At 39.4% G+C, this 20,341-nt stretch overlaps 2 protein-coding genes and 1 pseudogene across 6 annotated transcripts in view; 2 read left to right on the top strand and 1 right to left on the bottom strand.

Annotated features, from left to right (window-relative positions):
• Positions 1 to 217: 217 nt before the first annotated feature.
• Ormdl1 (ORMDL sphingolipid biosynthesis regulator 1) lies at positions 218 to 17,103 on the bottom strand. 3 transcript variants are annotated; one of them, XM_028765758.1, is made up of 4 exons: positions 17,008 to 17,103; positions 15,006 to 15,186; positions 7,772 to 7,923; positions 218 to 1,696 (listed from the first exon to the last, which is right to left on the bottom strand). In XM_028765758.1, the coding sequence occupies exons 2-4, from the start codon at positions 15,177 to 15,179 to the stop codon at positions 1,561 to 1,563; spliced, it is 462 nt and encodes a 153-aa protein (XP_028621591.1). In that variant the 5' UTR covers positions 15,180 to 15,186; positions 17,008 to 17,103; the 3' UTR covers positions 218 to 1,560. The 3 variants fall into 3 exon arrangements, with proteins under 3 accessions (XP_028621591.1, XP_028621592.1, XP_028621593.1); XM_028765759.1 differs by lacking the exon at positions 17,008 to 17,103 and adding an exon at positions 16,846 to 16,975; XM_028765760.1 differs by lacking the exon at positions 218 to 1,696 and adding an exon at positions 6,542 to 7,287 and having other exon boundaries at positions 17,008 to 17,093.
• On the top strand, positions 3,821 to 6,067 carry LOC114619831 (annotated as a pseudogene).
• A 72-nt stretch (positions 17,104 to 17,175) lies between the features above and the next one.
• The window catches only part of Pms1 (PMS1 homolog 1, mismatch repair system component), a 95,018-nt gene continuing 91,852 nt past the window's right edge, over positions 17,176 to 20,341 (top strand). For 2 of the 3 annotated variants that reach the window (XM_028765774.1, XM_028765775.1), the window contains exon 1: positions 17,239 to 17,323. The gene's annotated coding sequence lies outside the window, so the exon portion shown is untranslated. Of the gene's footprint in view, positions 17,324 to 20,341 lie in introns of all 3 variants that reach the window. The other variant, XM_028765773.1, reaches the window with a different exon arrangement.

The following is a 20,341-nucleotide window of genomic DNA, read 5'->3' on the forward strand; positions in this document are numbered from 1 at the left end:
CCAGCCTGGTCTACAGAGCAAGTTCTAGGACAGTCAGAGCTACAACAGAGACCTTGTCTTAAAAAAAAAAAGAAAAGGAAAGAAAAGAGAAAAAAAATGTAATTAAACAGAGGAACATTTTTAGCTAATTTTATAAATCTGGTGTCAGTGTAGTTGTGATGACTGTCTTGGAAATAATCTTAACTTAAAATAATAACTTAAAATAAATAACTTAAAATAATCTTACACCAAGGAAAAACCTTTTATTAAAGTGTCAATTACCAGTTATTTAAAAATACACAAGAAAAGACAAACATACAAAGATAGTATTAAACAACTGATTTCTAAATTCAGTACTTTTGAAATATGAAACAATGATCACTACCCTTAGGTCTGTTTACTGCCACAATTGATTTATAAGTTGGTCTACAACTGTCTTTAGTCTTATGTTACTGAGTTTCTTAGCTTTATGCCATTTTAGAAAGGTATTTACTTCTTTTCATACAATTAATGCTAGCAACTATAGGAAGCTTCCCCAAGTCACAAGAATTCAATATAGTTGTTGCTGTGAATATAGGTACCATTTTGGGTCATCTACACTAAGACTCACACATTTAAAGGAAATATTAATGGGCAAACCAAACTGTGGGGATTGAGAGCAAGAGACTAAGAGCAAACAATGTTATCAGTTACTTCAGCTCTGCTGGCAAAGAATCCATTACTTAGGTCTGCCCACATCAGCTGGCTCCATGATGCCTTTCCTTTTCTAAAGAATGATACTTTACCAACTTGCACAACTAAACAATACTTTTCAGCTACTCAAGACCTGAAGTACTTGAAATAAGTTATTCTCTTAATTGGTTTAGCAGCTTTGCTTCTGGAAAAGCAGTAAAACCTACTTTGTTCCAAAATGAGCATATTGACTAAGAGCTTTATTGACTCAGAGCTTTGACTGTAAGATGCCTGCCTATCTTCTTCTCTTAGAGTGAGAAATGAAGACAAACCCTCACAAACCTTGTTATGCAATAAATGCAAACATTACCTCATTTATCAATGCACAATACTAAGCCAGAAAACCAAGAGCACACATATTAGGAAGGGGCTTATACAAAACAAGAGGGTGTATGTCATATAAAGTAGACTGTGTACAGTAATAAAAACATGTATACAGGTGATTCTGCTTTCTAGAAGTCTGCTAAAACTGACTATGAACGAATGATTGGAATGGTCTTTCCCTAACATAATGCCTGCTCACTATAAGCTGGAACCTAGTTTCTTACAAATCCCACATTTCCTTGGATTTAGTTACGGTACCCTCATTGTACTACCATCAGCTTATAAGCTGGGCCTGCCCAGCCTGCCTGTAAAGCCTCTCAAAAATATACCAAGCACATTAGACAGAGGCATCCTTAAGTAGAGTTCTGTACTTCAAGACAGCTTATGAAGGAACAGTACTTGGCCCTCCAATGTAAATACCTCTTATTTCACATTATCACAGAAATACTGCAGTTCATAAACTATTCTTTTCGTTACAGGAAACCCAAGTAACTCTTAACAGTTCTGTTCAGTTGCAAAAACATTTCAATACTTATTAATTCCAAAGATCCGAACACCATGCAGCTGTGGCATTTTGGGAATAAGTACACTCAGGAGAGAAGCTGTGTTTAGGATGAAGTGAGTTGAATCATACTTCGTATAGAAACTTGCCAGAAAGTATCTGCAGAGATAAAAAGTTAGAATACACATAGAATCCCAAAATGAAATTACCTAGAATTGAAAAATATTATTAAAAGGGGTGAATAAACACAAATGCCTAAAATAAAATCATTTTGATACTAATATAAAATGAAACCTTTTGAGATTTAAAAATTAAGGTGCATGTCTTACATTTCTGCAATGTATACAGGAGCACACTGATGTTTGGTGTCATCAAGAGCAGATGGCTTTCAAATACATTTCACATGCCTATGAGATTTCAAGTGTAGGTCATACACAACTAGTGCAGAGCATTGGAAACTAGCTTTCGCACATGCAGAAATTAGCATCTTTGAAAGAAATACACATTCAGTTATGATGCTATGATCATCTTGCTATCACAGAGCATTCTACAACCAGTCTATCTGGAAACTTGAAAGATTCAGGTGAAAATCCCATCTGTTTTGCTATTATAGGATGTAGGAAGATCTTTTCCTCTAGCTTTATCTCAGGAAACAAGTTTTGGGTAAGAAAGAACAGCTGCCTCCACAAATGAAAATATGTCAAAAAACTGTACACACCTTTTTCAGAATTTTCTAACATAATTAATTGTATAGACTTCACTTAAACCATATTTCTCAATTAAAAAAGCATTTTATGTGTATGAATGTTTTACCTGTATGTATATACCTGTACCATATCTGTATGTGTAAGCTTGGTGCCTGCAGAGGACAGAGAAAGCCACCAAAAATGGAATTTCAGACAGCTGTGAGCTGCCATAAGGGTGCTGGGAATTGAACTCAGGTCCTTTGGAAGAACAGCCAGTGATTTTAACTGGTGAGCAATCTCTACAGCTCCAATTTCTCAATTTTTACTGCAAAATCTTTCTTCATGCTTTTATATACTTGAAAACTGTTTTCAAGTACACTTTCATCACTGAACAAAATGGCTTTAGTCACTGTATTCAGTAAGCCAACTGACTTGTTGCTAATACCAGTTTAACTTATAATAAGATACATCTTGGCATGTTTTCACCTTACTGTACTTTCTTGTAATAAAAATTACTAACATCGTGTACAGTACATGGAAAATACCCAACTCATAACCTAGATGACTCTCTGAGGAAATGGAGTACTGGGCAGAATCAGTGTAAAACAGTTTATTTGCTAAGGTATATGAAATAGGCGTGCAACAGAAGACAGAAGTTTCAGTTTAATCCAGGCTCGATTCAATATAGCCATAAGATCTTTGCCAATGTAACATATTTGAATTTGTTTCTTTTGAGATGGGGTCTAAGTAGTTCTGGCTGGCCTAGAACTTGATACATAGACAGGCTGTCCTCAAACCCATCTGCTTCCATAGTACTGGGATAAGGATGTGCCACCCTAGCTGGCTTGAGTCTGTTTCTTTATCCAAAAATCTGTGGTAATACCATGTAGAAATTAAAGCAAATATAAAAGCACTTTTGAAAATGATCAGGGCTGGTGATTAAACTGACTTAGTCTACAGGATGCCTTGGATCTCATCTCCAGTGCCACAAAAGGAACAAGAAAGAAAATCTATACTATGATAGATGGCTTCAAAGTTACTTCTTTAATTATATAAAGAATTCAATCAGAATATTTGAAATAGTAACTTTGGGTCAAAATAATATTTTGAAAACCAGGAAGACTATATATAGATAGATCTTGGCTGACTTTTTGGTACATTGCCAATTGAAAATTCATCATATGTCAAGTATTTTCATGTCTATTACACTATAATCTATGTTTTATAGATGAGGAAAGAAAGTGGCCAAAACAAAACCCCAGGACCCCACAAGGGGCTGAGAAGTGTTCTAATTGTATTGTCTCTCTAGCATGTGCAAGGCCACTATCATATAGCTTAAAACCAATAGAGGCCAAACTCGCAGTTAGGACTGTCTAGCCTTTATGCCTATTGTTACATTTACTTCTGTTAGATTATAGACACATTATTTTTACATGTGACAAAACTCATTTCCACAAAATTCAAAAATTTGAACGAAACAGTTATTCCTTTATGATCCTTTCTCTTGAAAATGTCCTTACGAGCACAGCACCGTATCGGCAGTGTCCTGGTTTCCCAGCTTCTTGCATTTGTTTTACCCGTTGCTGTTCCCGAGTCCATGGAGTTGCTTCACACACGATTGGTTCCTGGTCTCTCCATCAATATTCAACGCAGCAATGGCTTAACTCACAGAGCTAATATAAGCACAGTAAACTTGGAGAAATCCTGTGTTTCGGTGGAATGAACTGAAGGAGGAGCCACAAAGGGCAGAGATTGATATTGATGATGTGGCTGCAATAAACCCAGAGCTCTTACAGCTTCTTCCCTTACGACCGAAGGACAGTCTGCCACTGCAGGAAAACGTAACCGTCCCGAAGCAAAAACGTAAATCGGTCAACTCCAAAATTCCAGCTCCAAAAGAAGGACTTCAAAGCCGTTCCACTCGCATGTCTACTGTCTCAGAAGTTAGACCCGAAGCAAAAACGTAAATCGGTCAACTCCAAAATTCCAGCTCCAAAAGAAGGACTTCAAAGCCGTTCCACTCGCATGTCTACTGTCTCAGAAGTTCGAATCCCTGCTCAGGAGAATGAAATGGAGGTGGAGCTGTCTATGCCTACAAACTCTTGCAAGCAGTTTCCCGGTCCTACAGGCCACCCTAGGCCCTCCTGCACCAAGTGACAGAATTACCACTGTCGATGGTCAGTGAGGAGGCAGAAGAGCAGGTCCACTCCACCTAAAGCACTTCCTCTGCAAACCCTGGGAATTCAGGAGGAAATCCAAACTGAAGGATTGTGAAGGAGATGGAGAAAATGAAGAACAAGTGTGAAGAGAAGGGGGCCCAGAACTCTGAGATAAGAATCATATGAGCTCAGGAATATGACAACAGCTTTCCAAACTGGGAATTTGCCAGGATGATTAAAGAGTTTCGGTTTACTATGGAATGTAACCCACTTACTGTGACGGACCCAATTGAAGAGCACAGGATCTGTGTCTGTGTCAGGAAGTGCACATTGAGTAAACAAGGGCTGGCCAAGAAAGAAATCTATGTGATTTCTGTTCCCAGCAAGTGTCTCCTCCTGGTGCATGAACCTAAGCTAAGAGTGGACTTGACGAAGTACCTGGAGAACCAGGCTTTCTGCTTTGCCTTTGCCTTTGATGAAACAGCATCCAACGAAGTTGTCTACAGGTTCACAGCAAGGCCACTGGTACTGACAATTTTTGAAGGGGGAAAAGCAACATGCTTTGCCTATGGACAGACAGGCAGTGGGAAGACACATACAATGGGTGGAGACCTGTCTGGTAATGCATCTAAAGGGATCTTTGCAATGGCTCTCAGGATGTCTTCCTCCTAAAGAGTCAGCCTCAATACCGGAAATTAAACCTGGAGGTTTATGTGACATTCTTCGAGATCTACAACAGGAAGGTGTTTGATCTCCTCAACAAAAAGGCCAAGCTACGTGTCTTGGAGGACAGCAAACAGCAAGTGCAGGTTGTGGGACTGCTGGAGTACCTGGTTACCTGTGCTGATGATGTCATCAAGATGATCAACATGGGCAGCGCCTGCATGACTTCTGGACAAACATTTGCCAACTCCAATTCCTCAAGCTCCCACGCACGCTTCCAGATTCTTCTTTGAGCTAAAGGGAAATTCTCTTTGGTGGATCTGGCAGGGAATGAAGGAGGGACTGACACATCTAGTGCTGACCGGCAGACTTGCATGGAGGGAGCAAAAATTAACAAGTCGCTCCTGGCTCTTAAGAAGTGCATCCGGGCGTTGGGACAGAACAAGGCTCATACCCCATTCCGTGAGAGCAAGCTGACACAGGTGCTGAGGGACTCGTTCATTGGGTAGAACTCAAGGACGTGCATGATTGCCATGATCTCACCAGGCATAAGCTCCTGTGAATACACTTTAAACATTCTGAGATACGCAGACAGAGTCAAGGAGCTGAGTCCCCACAGTGGGCCCAGTGGAGAGCAGCCAGTTCAGATGGAAACAGAAGAGATGAAAGCCAGCTCTAATGGGACCTCTCTGGCTGGCAATGAAGAAGAGGAGCTGTCTTCCCAGATGTCCAGCTTTAATGAAGCCATGACTCAGATCAGGGAGCTGGAAGAGAGGGCCATGGAAGAGCTCAGGGAGATCATACAGCAAGGACCAGACTGGCTTGAGCTCTCTGAGATGACGGATCAGCCAGACTATGACTTGAAGACCTTTGTGAACAAGGCAGAATCTGCCCTGACACAGCAGGCTAAGCAGGCTGAGCAGTTCTCAGCCCTTCGAGAGGTCATCAAGGCCTTGCACCTGACCATGCAACTGGAAGAACAGGCTAGCAGACAAATAAACAGCAAGAAACGGCACCAATGATGACTTCAAATAAAGATCTGTTTGGTATCACACTAGCCTCTTCCCCTCCCCAGAAAACTTTGGGCAACTTCTGGCTTTGGTTAGGGACCGAGTTGGACAGGTTCAGTAAATGTCAAATATGGGGCATCATGCCCAGGAAAGCTGGAGAGAGATGATGTGCTTTTCATCAGTGTGGAGCAGGAAGAAGGAGCTTTCATGACTGTTTCCTCTCCCTGTCGGAGCAGAGTGCTGTTTGCGTAGTTTCCCAGTACAGCATCCACCTGCTGGTAAAGACTGCGAGGTGCAGATTCTGGAAGAGAAGCAGTGCTTGTCCAGCTCCTGCTGCGTCTAGCCTGCAGTTATCGCCCTTGGTCTGAGCACTCTCATGTTTTACACTTTCTGAAAAAAGGCTTTAAGCCCCCTTTGCTTTTGTTTTTGAAGCCTAAGAGAAGCTCTAGTTCTTGCTTTTTATGTATTTATATGTTGTACCTAGCAATAAAGAAAGAAAAAAAAAAAAAAAGAAAAGAAAATGTCCTTACTGTGAATATATCTATCAAAAACTTACCTCTCTCACAAAGTCTTCTCACCTAATCCAGACTACACTGATACTATCATAGATGTTGTATTATGTATGAAGCTATATTGTATAGTGTTAAAATTAAGTGATGTGTGATATATATTATGTACAAGCTATTGAGTGTCATATTAAAAGCAATCTATGTACGTATGAACTCTTAAAAGGGGAAAATATGTATTTATTTCTCAATTATACCTATATAGAGTCAAGGGAGAAAAAAGGAGATGGTATTTCATGTAGAATCAATTTGAGCAAAGCATAAAAACAGGTAAAAATTGAGTTAGGAATAAAATATTCAAATGCAGGGAATAATGATGTAGGTATTGGGAGGAAAGCAGACACCAGATTCCAATAGCTGTATAGTGTATTTGACTTGTTTTTAGAGACTCAAGCACCACTAAGTCAGTTACCATCAGATTGATTTTAAGGGGAGGGGTGGGGTGTGGGGCACTGAGAAAAGTTCTATATAGCCCAGGATAGCCTTCAACTAGCTGCACAGACATGGCCAAGTTCTTGAACTTCCTGCCTTGACCTCCTGAGAGCTGGGAGTGCAAGTGTGCACCATCATGCCGGTTTTATGTGGTGCCGTGGATCAGACTCAACATCCTGTGCATGCTGGACAAGCCTTCTCCCACTGAGCTTCATCCCAGCCCTTGTCAGAATCCTATATACAAGCAAACCGAGGTGAATGGATGGTACAGGATTCAATCCAGGTCAGTATTACAACTAAAGGTCTGACCTCTACTTTTCCTAAAGCACTCTTTTCTCAAGGAGCTTGAACTGAGCTATCTGAATAGATGAGTAGCCAATACAATTACCACCAGCAAATCATTCTTTACGATGATTTTTTTCAATAAATGATATAAAATAATAGTGTACTCATAATTTCCTTAGAAGAAACAAAGACACAAATGTTTTTATTTGTGTATGTTAGAATGTTATATTCACTGATGATAGTAGTGCCTCTATCTATACTGAGTCAAGTAAAAACTGGTTTCTTAACATCTTGTTAAAAATTGTGCCTGTACTTTATGACTACTTATTGCCGCTACTTGCTGATAAAGTTCTTAATACAAGTCAATTAAATCTGATAAATAAACACTATTCTCTTATCCAATCCATTATCTCTGAACACTTCTACCACTTACAGAATTATTGGAGAAATTGTGAAAAACTTCCGAGAAGATGTAAACTGTACTCCATAGTCGAGCTGTTCCCAGTGAGTTAGGAGCCTTGCTCTACCCTGATCAGGAGTCTCAAAAGGTGTTCCTTTTACAGCATGCAAAAATACATACATCCCCTGAAAAGCAAATAACAAAGGGAATCAAATGGAGAGTTCATTCTTACAATTAAGCATCATGATGGTTCTAGGCTATTTGTGAAAGAGTATGATTTAAACTAACAAGTTAGGTTTTCATAAAATAGTGAAAAATTATGTTCAGTATCTATGAAGTATAAAACTTTCTGGGGTATGTTTCATTTGGTGAAAACCAGTACATGGGCAATCAACAGGAACATGTTCATTAAACAAATATGAATGTTAACACATACTATAACTATATTTATTACTGCACTCTTCACAACAGCAAGGAACCAGCCTAAATGCTCATCAACAGAGTAATAATAAGACAAAACAGAAGATAAATTGTAAAAGGGAAGGGATAACAAGAGGGCAACAAGAGGAAGATAAAATATCACATTTTCTAATATACAAAATCTAGCTCTAAGCATATTTGCACACAAAGGACATGAATGCAGTGGGAAGAATATGAGGGAAGAGGAAGGATTGAGAGGGAGGAGGGGATGAAAGAGGGCTACTACAAGAGGATGGGTAGAAATGATAAAACATGCATATTTTCTCTCATATGTGAAGTGTAGATTTAGAAACATATATATGACATCAAAGAATCAAAGGGCTGTTAGGGGAGAAAGTGGATGGTTGCAGTGGTATGGGGTGGGATAGTATGGACAAGGCATTAGTATTTGTATGCCAGATGTCATAATGAAACCCATTATTTTGTACACCGATTAAAAAATTCATCGAAAGTGTGTAAAAAAGGTAATTTGTCAGTAAATTTATGCAACAATACCTAAGTTATTGTAGAAAGCATATATATTTCAAAGTACTTAACAGACATTTAGTGAGTGGCTTATGTGTAGAAAACCTATATGAAACTGAACAAGATGTATCTCTAGCCTGGGAAAGTCCTCTTCTGAGGGCTGGTGAGACAAAAAAGAGTCTAAGTAATGAGAGGTAGGGCAGAAACCACTATACAACTCATAGCCAGAATACTCCGAGAGTGTATGAACCCTTTCTTGCTTAGGTTCAAGCTTTGATGATATCATTTCAATTCCCTCATCTATGATGGTTCAACTTCAGTGACAAATTCTTAGTAACCCTTCAGTAACAGACCTCCCATTTAGGTGCATGCATAGACGTCAGCCCTTTTCTGAGTGTAATGGTCTGTTATTTGCATGTTTGTTTTCCACTGGCCCTAATACCTGAGGAGTAAGACCTAGAACAGACCAATTATTGGACACACTGGAAGACAATATTAAGCCAAGGTGTGTTAATATTATCAATGCCAAAAAGCCATTTCTACAAACACTGAAAGGAACATTGAAACACAAATTGTTTCCTTCAAATTCTCAAGAGTTTATAACCTCTCAAAAATTAAGAACTAGTTCTGCTATTTGGGGTGATAATGTTCCTTCCAAGAGTTATAAACTGCCTATCAAAACTCCGGTTGCAGTCATGGGAAATCGCCCTTTAAGGTGTTGGTCAAGAATGTTCAAGAACCTTTACTACTGACCTTTGCTACCTCCCAGAACCTTTAACGATCCCATTGCTGAATACACTACACATTTCAGATAAAGGACTTGGAGGAATCCAGCTGGAACTGACCTGGAAGCATTTTTGACGGGTTAGGTCTTAGACTCTAGAAAACCTACTACTGTCACTTTCCTAAAGCAGAGAAATGTCTAACTGCATTCTTCTCCTTTTATACCCATATTAAGTATAACTCTCACTTTATCAAATAAGCTCCCTTTTGCAGCAGAGACCATTACACAAATCCACATCTGGTTAAAATGCAGAGAACAACTGATTGTGGGTTATCCAACATCTGTAACACAATCCCTACACTAAGTTAATTCAGAAAACACTGCAGCAGAGGATGTGGAAAGAGTATAAGAGTCAGAGTCCAGGATACCTGTTGTAAGATAGTATCTTCTATACATAACAGAGAAGCTGCACTCATGAGCTCTCAATAGTATTATTGCCTAAACAATGTAACAGTAGTTGATATGCCAACATGGATAGTGTTGAGGTTTTGTCTTTTATTGTCTAGCCCTCAGGACCTAAGAGTCTCCATGTAGCCCCTGGGACCCTGTCCCCATGTTTAATTCTGATTGATGAATAAAGATGCCAATACTCAATAGCTGGGCAGAAGAGACATAGGTTGGGTTGAGGTTTACAGGCTTGAAGAGAAAGGAGTGAAGGGGCAGAGAGAGGCTGTCATGGAAGAAGAATATGCAGGAAGGAGAAGGAGAGCTGCCATGGACTGAGTGCCAGGAGAATGTGGCCCAGAGGGCTGCCCAAATGGGTAAAGAGCAGCCAAGACGGAACACAGCAAATAGTATGTGATAATCTGGCATTATTGACAGGAAAGCAGATTCTAACAGCATGGAGGGTAGGCACCTGCCCAGCTACTGTGCTGCCTAAGGCATATTAAAAATATAAAGGCTGTGTGTGTCCTTCATCCAGGAACATAAATGGTCTAAGGCAGGGAAGAAGCCTCAGTCCTTTCCAGGCATGAGCCCTCTGATCAATTATCCGATCCCAACACATACACATACGAGGAACACTAAATGGACCCAGGAGGTTGTACTTATATACACATATATGTATATGCAACAATAACAAGAGGTTGTGAATTTGAGAGAGTTGTGGGGGGTGGATAATGGACGGGTTGGAGGGGAAAAAGGTGGAAATAGTATAAATATAGTATTCAAGTATGCAATTCCTAGAAAAAAATTTAAAAATTTAATTCAACTACATGTTTAAAATGGGTAGATTTTGTTATAAAGATCACTCATCAGTAAAGCTTCTATAAAGCTAGGGTATGGTTTGGTGGTGAAGCACCTGGCATGCTTAGGACAAAGAACACCCCAGGTTCTAACTCAAGCACGAAAAACTAAAATCCAGAAAGTTTTTTCATAAAGTTGAAACCAGAAACAAATTGTCTAACAGTTATTTTAAGAACAAAAAATCAACTCAAGAGACAGATTGAGAAAACAAATTAAAACTCATGAAACATAAAAATGTTCTCAGAGTCCTTTGCAGTGGTTAATAAATGATATAAATGATTTTATTTAATGTGGGTGTAGTTTTATAACAAAGTATCAAAAATACTTTGATAAATTATTATTGTTTTATAAGAAAAACGAACTATTCTACAACACATTCTTTCTTAGAATCCAGGAAAAGAACCATCTTTTTGCTGTTTTCTTCAAACCACATTGCTCTCACTAGTGTTTAAAATGAGATACTCAAAAGTTTATCATTTTCAATAGAAAAGATAAAATCTGTACTTGAGTATAGTTAGCTCTACGGCAGTGTACGACTAGCATGTATGACACTCCAATCAATTCCCAGCAATGTGCACACAACATGCACATAATCACACAAAATAACATTTTTACTGACTATATCTTTTCTTTTGATGTGCTCACTTTTAGAAGCTTTTATACAATAGTATTGATGACTATTATTCACAAACCAAAATAATTAGAAAAAGAAAATACATGTTTGGTGTACTAGCACTTAAGAGCTATTGACTCAGAGACTATCATTCATTTTATAGCTGGGATGATAATTCTGTGAAGTATTAACACAATCTTCAAGAATGAACTATAGTGGGGCAAGAGGAATTACTTATTTTTATGTGTGTGTGTGTGTGTGTGTGTGTGTGTGTGTGTGTGTGTGTGTATAAAACCCCTCAGCAGTTAGGAATACTTGTTGCTCTTTTAGAGGACCAAGGTTGGGTTCTCAGATCCCATGTTAGGCAGCTCACAACTGCCTGTAACACCCAGGGGATCTGACACTCTCTTCTGGTCTTCACAGATACCTGAATGTATGTGTGAACACACAGACACACACATGAAAATCAAATATATTAAAATAATAAAAGAATGGCCTGTAGCACCAACTAAAGGTAATCACTGTAGGTTCTTAAGAGCAGTTTGGTTTCTGCACCACAGTGATTAACTCCATTTCCACATGCTTAAAGCCTCACGTGTCACATTCCAGTTGGCTAAAATGGGAACTCTTTTTAATGGAAACCTTAAATTACAGTCTTGTAGTTGCTATATCTGTGGTTGGTTAAATTTAGTTTAGTTTTGTTTTATTTTGTGGTGTACTGAACGAATAATGAATGAAAACCATGTTTCCCTATACTGTGCCACTACCCACTGTTTGCTCATAGTTGCCTACTGTGACTCAATCTCAATTTAATCAACTTCAAAACAAGAAAGGCAGGAGTGGAAATGGCACCTATAATATACATATGTATTTAGTAAACATATATATACATATCACAGAGAATGCACATATCACATATCATCAGAGAATGCAGAGATTAAAATATAAAGAAGCCAGATGTGGCGGATCTTGGAAAACTGAAACAGGATGAATGCCAAGAGTTCAAGGCCAGCCTGGGGCCAGAGTGAGAGCCTGTTTCAAACACCAAAGTAAAGGAGCAATTGAGATTAAGCTCCTAATTACAAAACTACTATGAATATATAACGAACGCAGAGGGTTCTAGAGATTAGTTAGTATAGGAGGTGAGATCTGAGTAGTTTTGTTGGACAGAAATCAGCCAGGCAGAATGAGGAATAGAAAAACTGAAGCCAAGGCAAAAGGTAACAGCAATATTGTTTTTTCCAAACCGCTAGAACAAAGCCTACAGCCTATATTTGGTTTGGAGACTAGGTGAATAGAATAATTATGCCACACAAAGAGCTTGGGATTTTACTATAAACACAAAGTGGAATCCTCAAAGGACTTACAAATAGGCCTTGTGTAGATACACATTTAAAAAATATTTCTAAGTCAAGTCTGAATAGAAGAGGATAGAAATGAGGCATATGAAGAGGAAAACCATTGTGATAATTATCTCATAAATGATGCTACAGGCAAGTTAATAGTGAAATAGCAAATAGAGCATACATAGAACAAAGCATTAACACAATGTAGAAGTTGCCACATCTTTTTTGCATAGGGTATTGTAGGCTTCTACCTAACTCCCTTGGAATGGCTATTACTGGAGTCCTCTTTGCTCATGAAAAGGTCAGAGGGACATTACATTGTTTTACCTTTGAAATTCAGTGGTCAGGCAGGCAAGTAAAGCCTTAAGATGAGACCTAGAGGGAAGTTGGAAACAGACGGGGGTGTGGTGAGGGTTAAATCAGAACAACAACAAGCCCCATTAATATGCTTGTTCTCAAATGTAAGGTGATCTAAATACAAGCATTAGTCTACAGATAGAAACTGAAAATACAGCTCGTGGAATGATCTGGATAGAATATACAGCATAAAGAGAATCAAAGAAAAGGACCACAGGAGATTACTAATATTAAAGTGTGGATAAAAAGAAGACTCTACTGGAAGAAAGAGAGAAGACAACCAGGAGGTATGCCTGGGACAAAGTGATCCCATAGAAGCCAAAATAAGAGTTCTGGTCAAAAGGAAGTGACTAGGAGGTTTCTAGCCAAGCATTTCTAGAAACTACTATTTAAAAATGTGCACCAAGTACTGTGGGTATGAACCTTTAGTCCTACTTACTTGGGAAGATGAGATGGGAAGATTACTCTAGCCAAGGAGTTCAAGGCCATCCTGGGGAACATGGCGAGATATTCAATCCTCTCCCCCCCCCCCCCTGTAGTCTTGCTTTTCCTGACCATGTAGACCTTGTTAGGTAGACCAAGCTGGCCTTGAACTTACACAGATCCACGGGCCTCTGTCTCCCTAATAAAAGGTGTGTGCAACTATGCCCAGTGATTCTACTCTTTAAACAAGAAAGTGCAATAGTAATGTTATACAGAGTCTATCACTTAAAGTGGAAGAAGTATACACTTATCATTTCTACCAACACAGTGTCCTGATCATCAACCACATCAACATTCCATATGTAAGTTAAATATTAATATATAAACCCATTTTCTTTATTTCTTTCTGTTCTGCTCTAATAAGAAAGCATACACTCAGTCTGGGTTCAGTTCCCCTTCCATTCTACTTTAGTAAATACTTAAAGGTTAAGAAAAGCCACTGTCAGTGTTAGATGGGTTCTCTTCCTAATAGTCAATTTCCAAGGATGAATAACATGCTCAGAAGTCAATGAAGTTTGTAACGATCTGTAGTGCTAATGTTAATAGTGAACTAGTAAATAAAGCATACGTAGAAAAAAGCATTAACACAATGTAGAAGTTGCCACATCCTTTTTGCATCGGGCATTGTAGGCTTCTACCTAACTCTCTTGGAATGGCTATTACTGGAGTGCTCTTTGCTCATGAAAAGGTCAGAGGGACATTACATTGTTTTACAGGAGCATGAAAATCAACAAGAAATATTTAAGGTACCATAAAACAGTGAAAAGAGCATAGGTTAAAATGTTTATACTGAATAAAGAAAGTATTCTTAAACAATTTAGAAAAACTTTGCAAGGATTCAAACAAAAGATCTTTATTAGACTTGAATTAAACAAAAAACAATTAATGTTCAAGTATTCAAGTGAATTTATAACCCAAATTATAATGTAATTTTTATTAAAATGGTAAACAATGAAAGTGTAATGAAATTAAAATAGCAAAAAAGGAAAGTGTTAGAAACAGGCCTAATGTTCAAAAGTGTGACAAGAAAAAAATCCTAACCAACATTAAAATTCTTCAAAATTAACTCACATTATCTCAAACCACTGAATTATATACATGTATTTATCTTTGTAATGCCAAATATGGGTCTGTACTGTACATTTTAAATAGGTGACTTTTATAGCACAGAATATAGAGTTGTTAACAAAATCCTTAAGTGTTAGGTTGGAGGTGTACTTCAGTCCAGAGCTTGCTGGGCATTCACAGAGCCAAGTTCAAATCCCTGTACTGAAGAGCTGTGTGCTGTCCAAACATCACTAAGTTATAGGTTTTATTTACAATGTATTAAATACCTTCATGCTGTTATGAACCACCAGTAACTTATCTCCACTTTTCTCATCTTTCTAACCTGAAGCTTTGTATTCGTTAAATAGTGTCGCACTGCTTCTTTCCTTAACTCCCTGACACAAAACCTTAGAGCTCTCCATATTGAAAATAAGATGGAGTTCTTACCAGATTATGTATTACGTTTGTTAAGGTCCAAGCAACAGGAACACTGCAGAAGGGGATGCTGAGTAATACAATATGAAGCAGGCCAACTCCCAAAGCATATGTCAGCCACATACCACGGCTGTTCATTACACGAGTATTGGGGTTTACCTCACTGTGGGCAACTCCAACATTCATGTTTGCTCTGTAGGAAAGAAATAAATCAACAGTGCCATAGCTGGAAACCTAAACAGCCACATCCTGACACGACAAAATAATACTGCAATTTTCTCCCCTTCTCATTCTGACATGGAACACACACACACCTCCAAAATGTGCCTTCTACAGATGTCAGCGGAAGCAATAACATATCAAAGGTAGCTGTTGCTACTGTTAGGTAGACATAGCTTATTTTTGTATAGCTTCCTTTTCTAAAGCTTGTTTTCTAGCCTGTCAATTTAATTAGATAAAATAATAGGAAAGAAAGCTCAAACTGGATCTAGGTGTGTTGGTTCAGTTCTATAATACCAAGACTCAGAAGGTTTGCCAAAATCTGAGGTCAGCCTGGGCCACACAGCAATACCCTATTTCAAAATCCTTTAAAAAAGAAAAAAAATTACATATATATAAAATGTACGCAGAGTGGAAAGCCAGGAGCTAAATATATAATTGTTCAAGTTAGCAGGTTTCACTGTGATGTTTCAATATATGCTTACAGGACGTTTTAAGGGCATTCCCTGTTATTTCTGCTCCCTCTCCTGCTCTCTCCACCCCTTCCCGTGGTAATCTAGCCCATTTTGTATTTTCAGGTCATCTTTTTGTTTCCTTTTATTAGCCTTCTACATACCACTTTTATTTCTCTGTGGGGCTAGTTTTGCCAAGTATGATAATCATTAATAAAATAGTATTTTAAAAAGATGGGGAGGGGGAGCAGAACTGACCCAACCAGTCTGAGTGGCAGGAGGCTAACATGTAATGCATCATCTTAACCATAGTCAGAGGTCAAAAGCATTTTGTTTCCTCTTTAATCTGCCTCTCTCTTGAAACAAGCTCTCACTGTAGGTCAGGCTGTCCTTAAACTCACAGGTATCCTCCTGTCGAGTAGAGAGTAGAGGGATTACAAATGTATAAGCCATGAATGTCTGACTGTGTGCCCCCATTTGAATAGTGAACCTAGAAATAACAAGCTGTTGATGTACAATGAAAAAAATTACAGGGTTAAAGATTCAAATTTGTGCCACAACTAGGTTAAAGCCATAAATCTTTCTCAATATTTCTTTAGCCAAACTCTCTACTTATTTTTTCTTTTCGTCCCCCCCCCCCGCCCCCATTGGCTTTCTTCTCCTTTTACATTCAGGAAGAAACACTAAATAACTAGTATTAGTCCTCAGTTATCGTGAGCATACAGTTTTTGGGAGGTCTGAGTTTAGTTTGTTACAATGAAACTGAAATGGGTATTGTCTGAGAGAAGGAAATGTGCTAGAATACATTTCAGCTCCCATTCAAAGATACATAAAATCTTTTCTATTGCAGTGTTTGAAGAAAGGAATTTCACCCTGCTAAGCAAATGTTTCTGTAATGTTCTTTCGGCTTCTCAAGATTATGGAATAGGCAGTGATGAATGTTACACTACGGGAAAGCCTCGGGTAAATTTGCTTCTATAATAACCCAACACCTATAATGCATTTTTAAAGGTTAATACTTCGAACATCCCACATAATGTAAAATAACTAAAAACCAAAACCAAAACCTGCTGGAAAAAGCCTCACCTTGCCACTTATGCTAGAGGAGAAAACCTCTCCCAGCAGGTTTGCGGCAGACAAAGACTATCCTACCCCGGCCTTCCCCATCCGCTCACACCCACCGCAATGTCCCACCGCCCCAGTCACAGGGGCACTTCCGCGGCGCGCCGACCACCTGCGGACACCTCCTGGGGTGCACAGCGCGAGCCCCTGAAGCAGCGGAAGCCCGTTCTGCCGCAGGCTGTCTGGGCCGTGCGGCAGCTCCAGGGAGCCTTCGAGCTTACCGACCGCCAGCTCCTGGGAGGTCACAGGATGAGTTCCGCGACTGCCACAGTAGGTCCTCACGCTAGAGCGCTACTGGTGCTCCCCACCACTTCCGGAAGGCTGCCAAGATGCTCTTGCGAGCAGCCGATTGGCTGCCAGCCGCGCCAATCCCACTTTCCGCTGTGGGCGGGCCTAAGAGTAGCGCGAGCGCCGGTCCTGCTGAGCGCAGGCGCGATTCGGTCGGAAGGACAACCTGTGTAGTAGGCCTGCTGCTCAGGGTTTGCGGAGTGCCTGCCACGGTGGATGGTGAATGCCTTGCCTCACGCGAGCTAGAAGGTAGTGTGTCACGTCGAACGAGGACGCCCAGTGATGCTCGGGGAGGCTAGAGGCTCCTTCCCGGGACCAGATGCGGATTTGCGGCTCGCGCGCGCTCACGCGTTTCAAGCCTTCTGGGCTGGCGAGGCTGTAGTTGGAGCCCAGACGCTTGGGGTTCAAGCTAGGAAAGTTTAGTCTAGCTAGGGAGTGTAGCGGCTTGAAGCGCTGTGCGTTGTCTCTCACAAAAAGGTATCAATTTGCGTTTATCCCCGATGAAGACAGTCACGTGTCCCGAAGAGCCGTGAATGCCAGAAGTTCATCTCCTTGAGGAATGGAAGAAAAAAAAAAAAAAGATTTGGTTAACCCATTTTCTTTCTGAACCATCTTTGAAAGTACATTTTCTTTACCGTGGTGACTTGTATTTATAAGACTTTGTGAATCTTATTCAGAAATAACTCAGAATAACATTTTAAAGTTGACAGAATGCTTACATGTATGTGTAGGTATCTTATCTTTATGTTTCTGTGATGGTTGGATTAGATCTGTTTTAAAATTTGCTATTTTCTTCCTAAAATCCAAGCTTTTGGATTTTGTTTTTGTTTTTGTATTATCAGTTTCTCTTTCTCATCACAGCGTACTTCCAGGACTGTTGATTGGCTTCAGTAGACATGAATTCTTTTCCAACACTAGGACTGTTCCAACACTAGAATTGTCCTCAGTAGGTATGAATTCTTTCCCGATACTCCATGACGTGTTTTGTGCTCGGACATGTAAGCCTGACATCAGCCCTTTGACTTTTCAGAAGAGGTTTTTAAGTGCACACCCCTTAGTACTATGCCACATTCCTGAATACATTTTCAACATAGATTCACCACCCTCAGAGCAGTGTGAGCCAGGACAAAGGGACAAATAAATAAAATAGCCATTTATGGGTTTGAATTAAAAATAAGGAAAGAATCCCTAATCTCTTGGGAGATTGGAATACGGAAGAAGTGTTTTGGGAACTGACACAAGACATCCCAGAAAAATGTCATGTGATCCAGGGATGAAATTAGAGAATTTGAACTTAACATACTTAGCAATTGAAAAATCTTAAAAATTTAAAAGTAGGGGTAGCAAAGATACTTAAATTATAGAAACAGCTTATAAATATTTAAATTCAGATATCAATTTGGTAGTTATTGAAGTTGTTCAGAGGAGAAATACTAAGAAGCTGACCAGAAGTGGTATTGGGAAGATTGTTTTTCTAAGAAACTCAAGAAGGAGCAGGTGCCATGTATATGGTGGGAATTCTTACAATATTGTTGGGATTTCTAACTGCTTGCTTGGAAAGTATTGAGGTGTGGCCTTCTGAGCCAGAATATGTATGCATCCGTCTTAAAAGATTGTAATCTTCTGCAAGTTAACAAGCTTTTCCATTCCATTGTAATAGGTGTGTAATGTGTGCTGAAGATTATAAAAGATAGTCCATGAAGTTCCCATGTTGGCTATTAATTTTATTACCAAACAAATTATAGAAAGATTCTGAAATATAATAAAATTTTATCTTGTCTCTTAGGTCATCTAAGTATGATATTTAGAAGGAAGATAAGTAAGATCCTAGAATCCAGAAATTAATTGGAGGTACACACTGGATCAGGGGATGTACTGTTTGGTTTTGTCAACTTGACACAAGCTAGAGCCATCAGAGAGGAAAGAACCTCAGTTGAGAAAATGCCTCCATGACATCCAGCTATAAGGCATTTTCTCAATTAGTGATCAGGGAGGGAGGACCCAGGCCACTGTGGGTGCTCTCATCCCTGGGCCAGTGGTCCTGGGTTCTATAAGAAATCAGGATGAGGAAGCTAGGGGAAGCAAGCCAGTAAGCAACACCCTCCATAGTTTCTGCATCAGCTCCTCCTCCTGGTTCTAGCCCTACATAAGTTCCTGTGCTGACAACCAGTGATGGACTATGATCTGGAAGTATAAGCCAAATAATCCCTTTCCTCTCCAACTTACTTTTTGGTCATGGTGTTTCATTGAAGCAATAGAAACCTTAACTAAGATGGGATGAATTGGAGGCCAGGAGGTACACTGGACTAGGGGATGGTATGATATGCAAACCAGTCTAAAAGTCAACCTGTATGCCCAGCCACTCAGTCATTCTGTTTTTAGTCTCTGTTTATTAACCTAAAAAAAATCTTCAAAGACTAATTATACATATTTTAGAGTTGGAACCAAGGGAAGTCTGTAAGGCCACAAATGGGATGAGTTTATCAGGGCTTCATCAAGGGGAACCTGTTGAGTAAAGTGACATCAGCCTGAGGCTTAGCAGTTGTCAGCAGACATCCCTGTAGTTCTTTTTGTGTGACTCGTAGTGGCCTCTGAGTAAGTTGTGGTTCTGGCTGTCTTTTGTGATATATTGTCAGGAAATCAGGTATAAGAATGTTCTTTATTCCTGGCTTTTTGTCCTTCTTTCATGGGACAGGACAGAGGAAGGTCAACATAAACAACCTTGATCTTGAGAACGTTTCCATTTATTGTACACATCTTAAATGGTGATGAGCTCAGCACAGTGTCTAGCATGCTCAATTTTATAAGGGAGGGGCTAAGTGTAAAAGACAGAAGACTTGGTGAGAAATAGGAACTCATTCCATTTGGGTTTGACTGTGTAGTTAATTTGATAGGAATATGCTGAGTTTGACCTGGAGGCTCCAGCAGGCACTTGTAGTTTAATAGGAAGGAAATCAGAGTTATACATATTATATTCAAAACCCTTGTAGAGAAAAAAAAAAAGTTTTCTTCCACTTATGCTATTGTGAACTTTCTGTCTTATTTAGTTGTTAAGTTGGCATGAAAATAATGGGTTTTATTATGGCATTTTTGTTCATACAAGTGAACTATACTTTTTTCTAGTTCTTCCCCGTCCCCTGTTGCCCTGCTCATTAAGGTCCAAACTCTCCTATTGTCTAGATAGCCTTCTTAGTTCAGCACGATATGGACGACTTCCCTCATTGGCAGGGCTTCCCCTTTCTCTGACCTTCTCTGTCTTGTTCAAAA

Source organism: Grammomys surdaster, unplaced genomic scaffold (assembly GCF_004785775.1).
Source record: "Grammomys surdaster isolate TR1022 unplaced genomic scaffold, NIH_TR_1.0 165, whole genome shotgun sequence".
NCBI lineage: Eukaryota > Metazoa > Chordata > Mammalia > Rodentia > Muridae > Grammomys > Grammomys surdaster.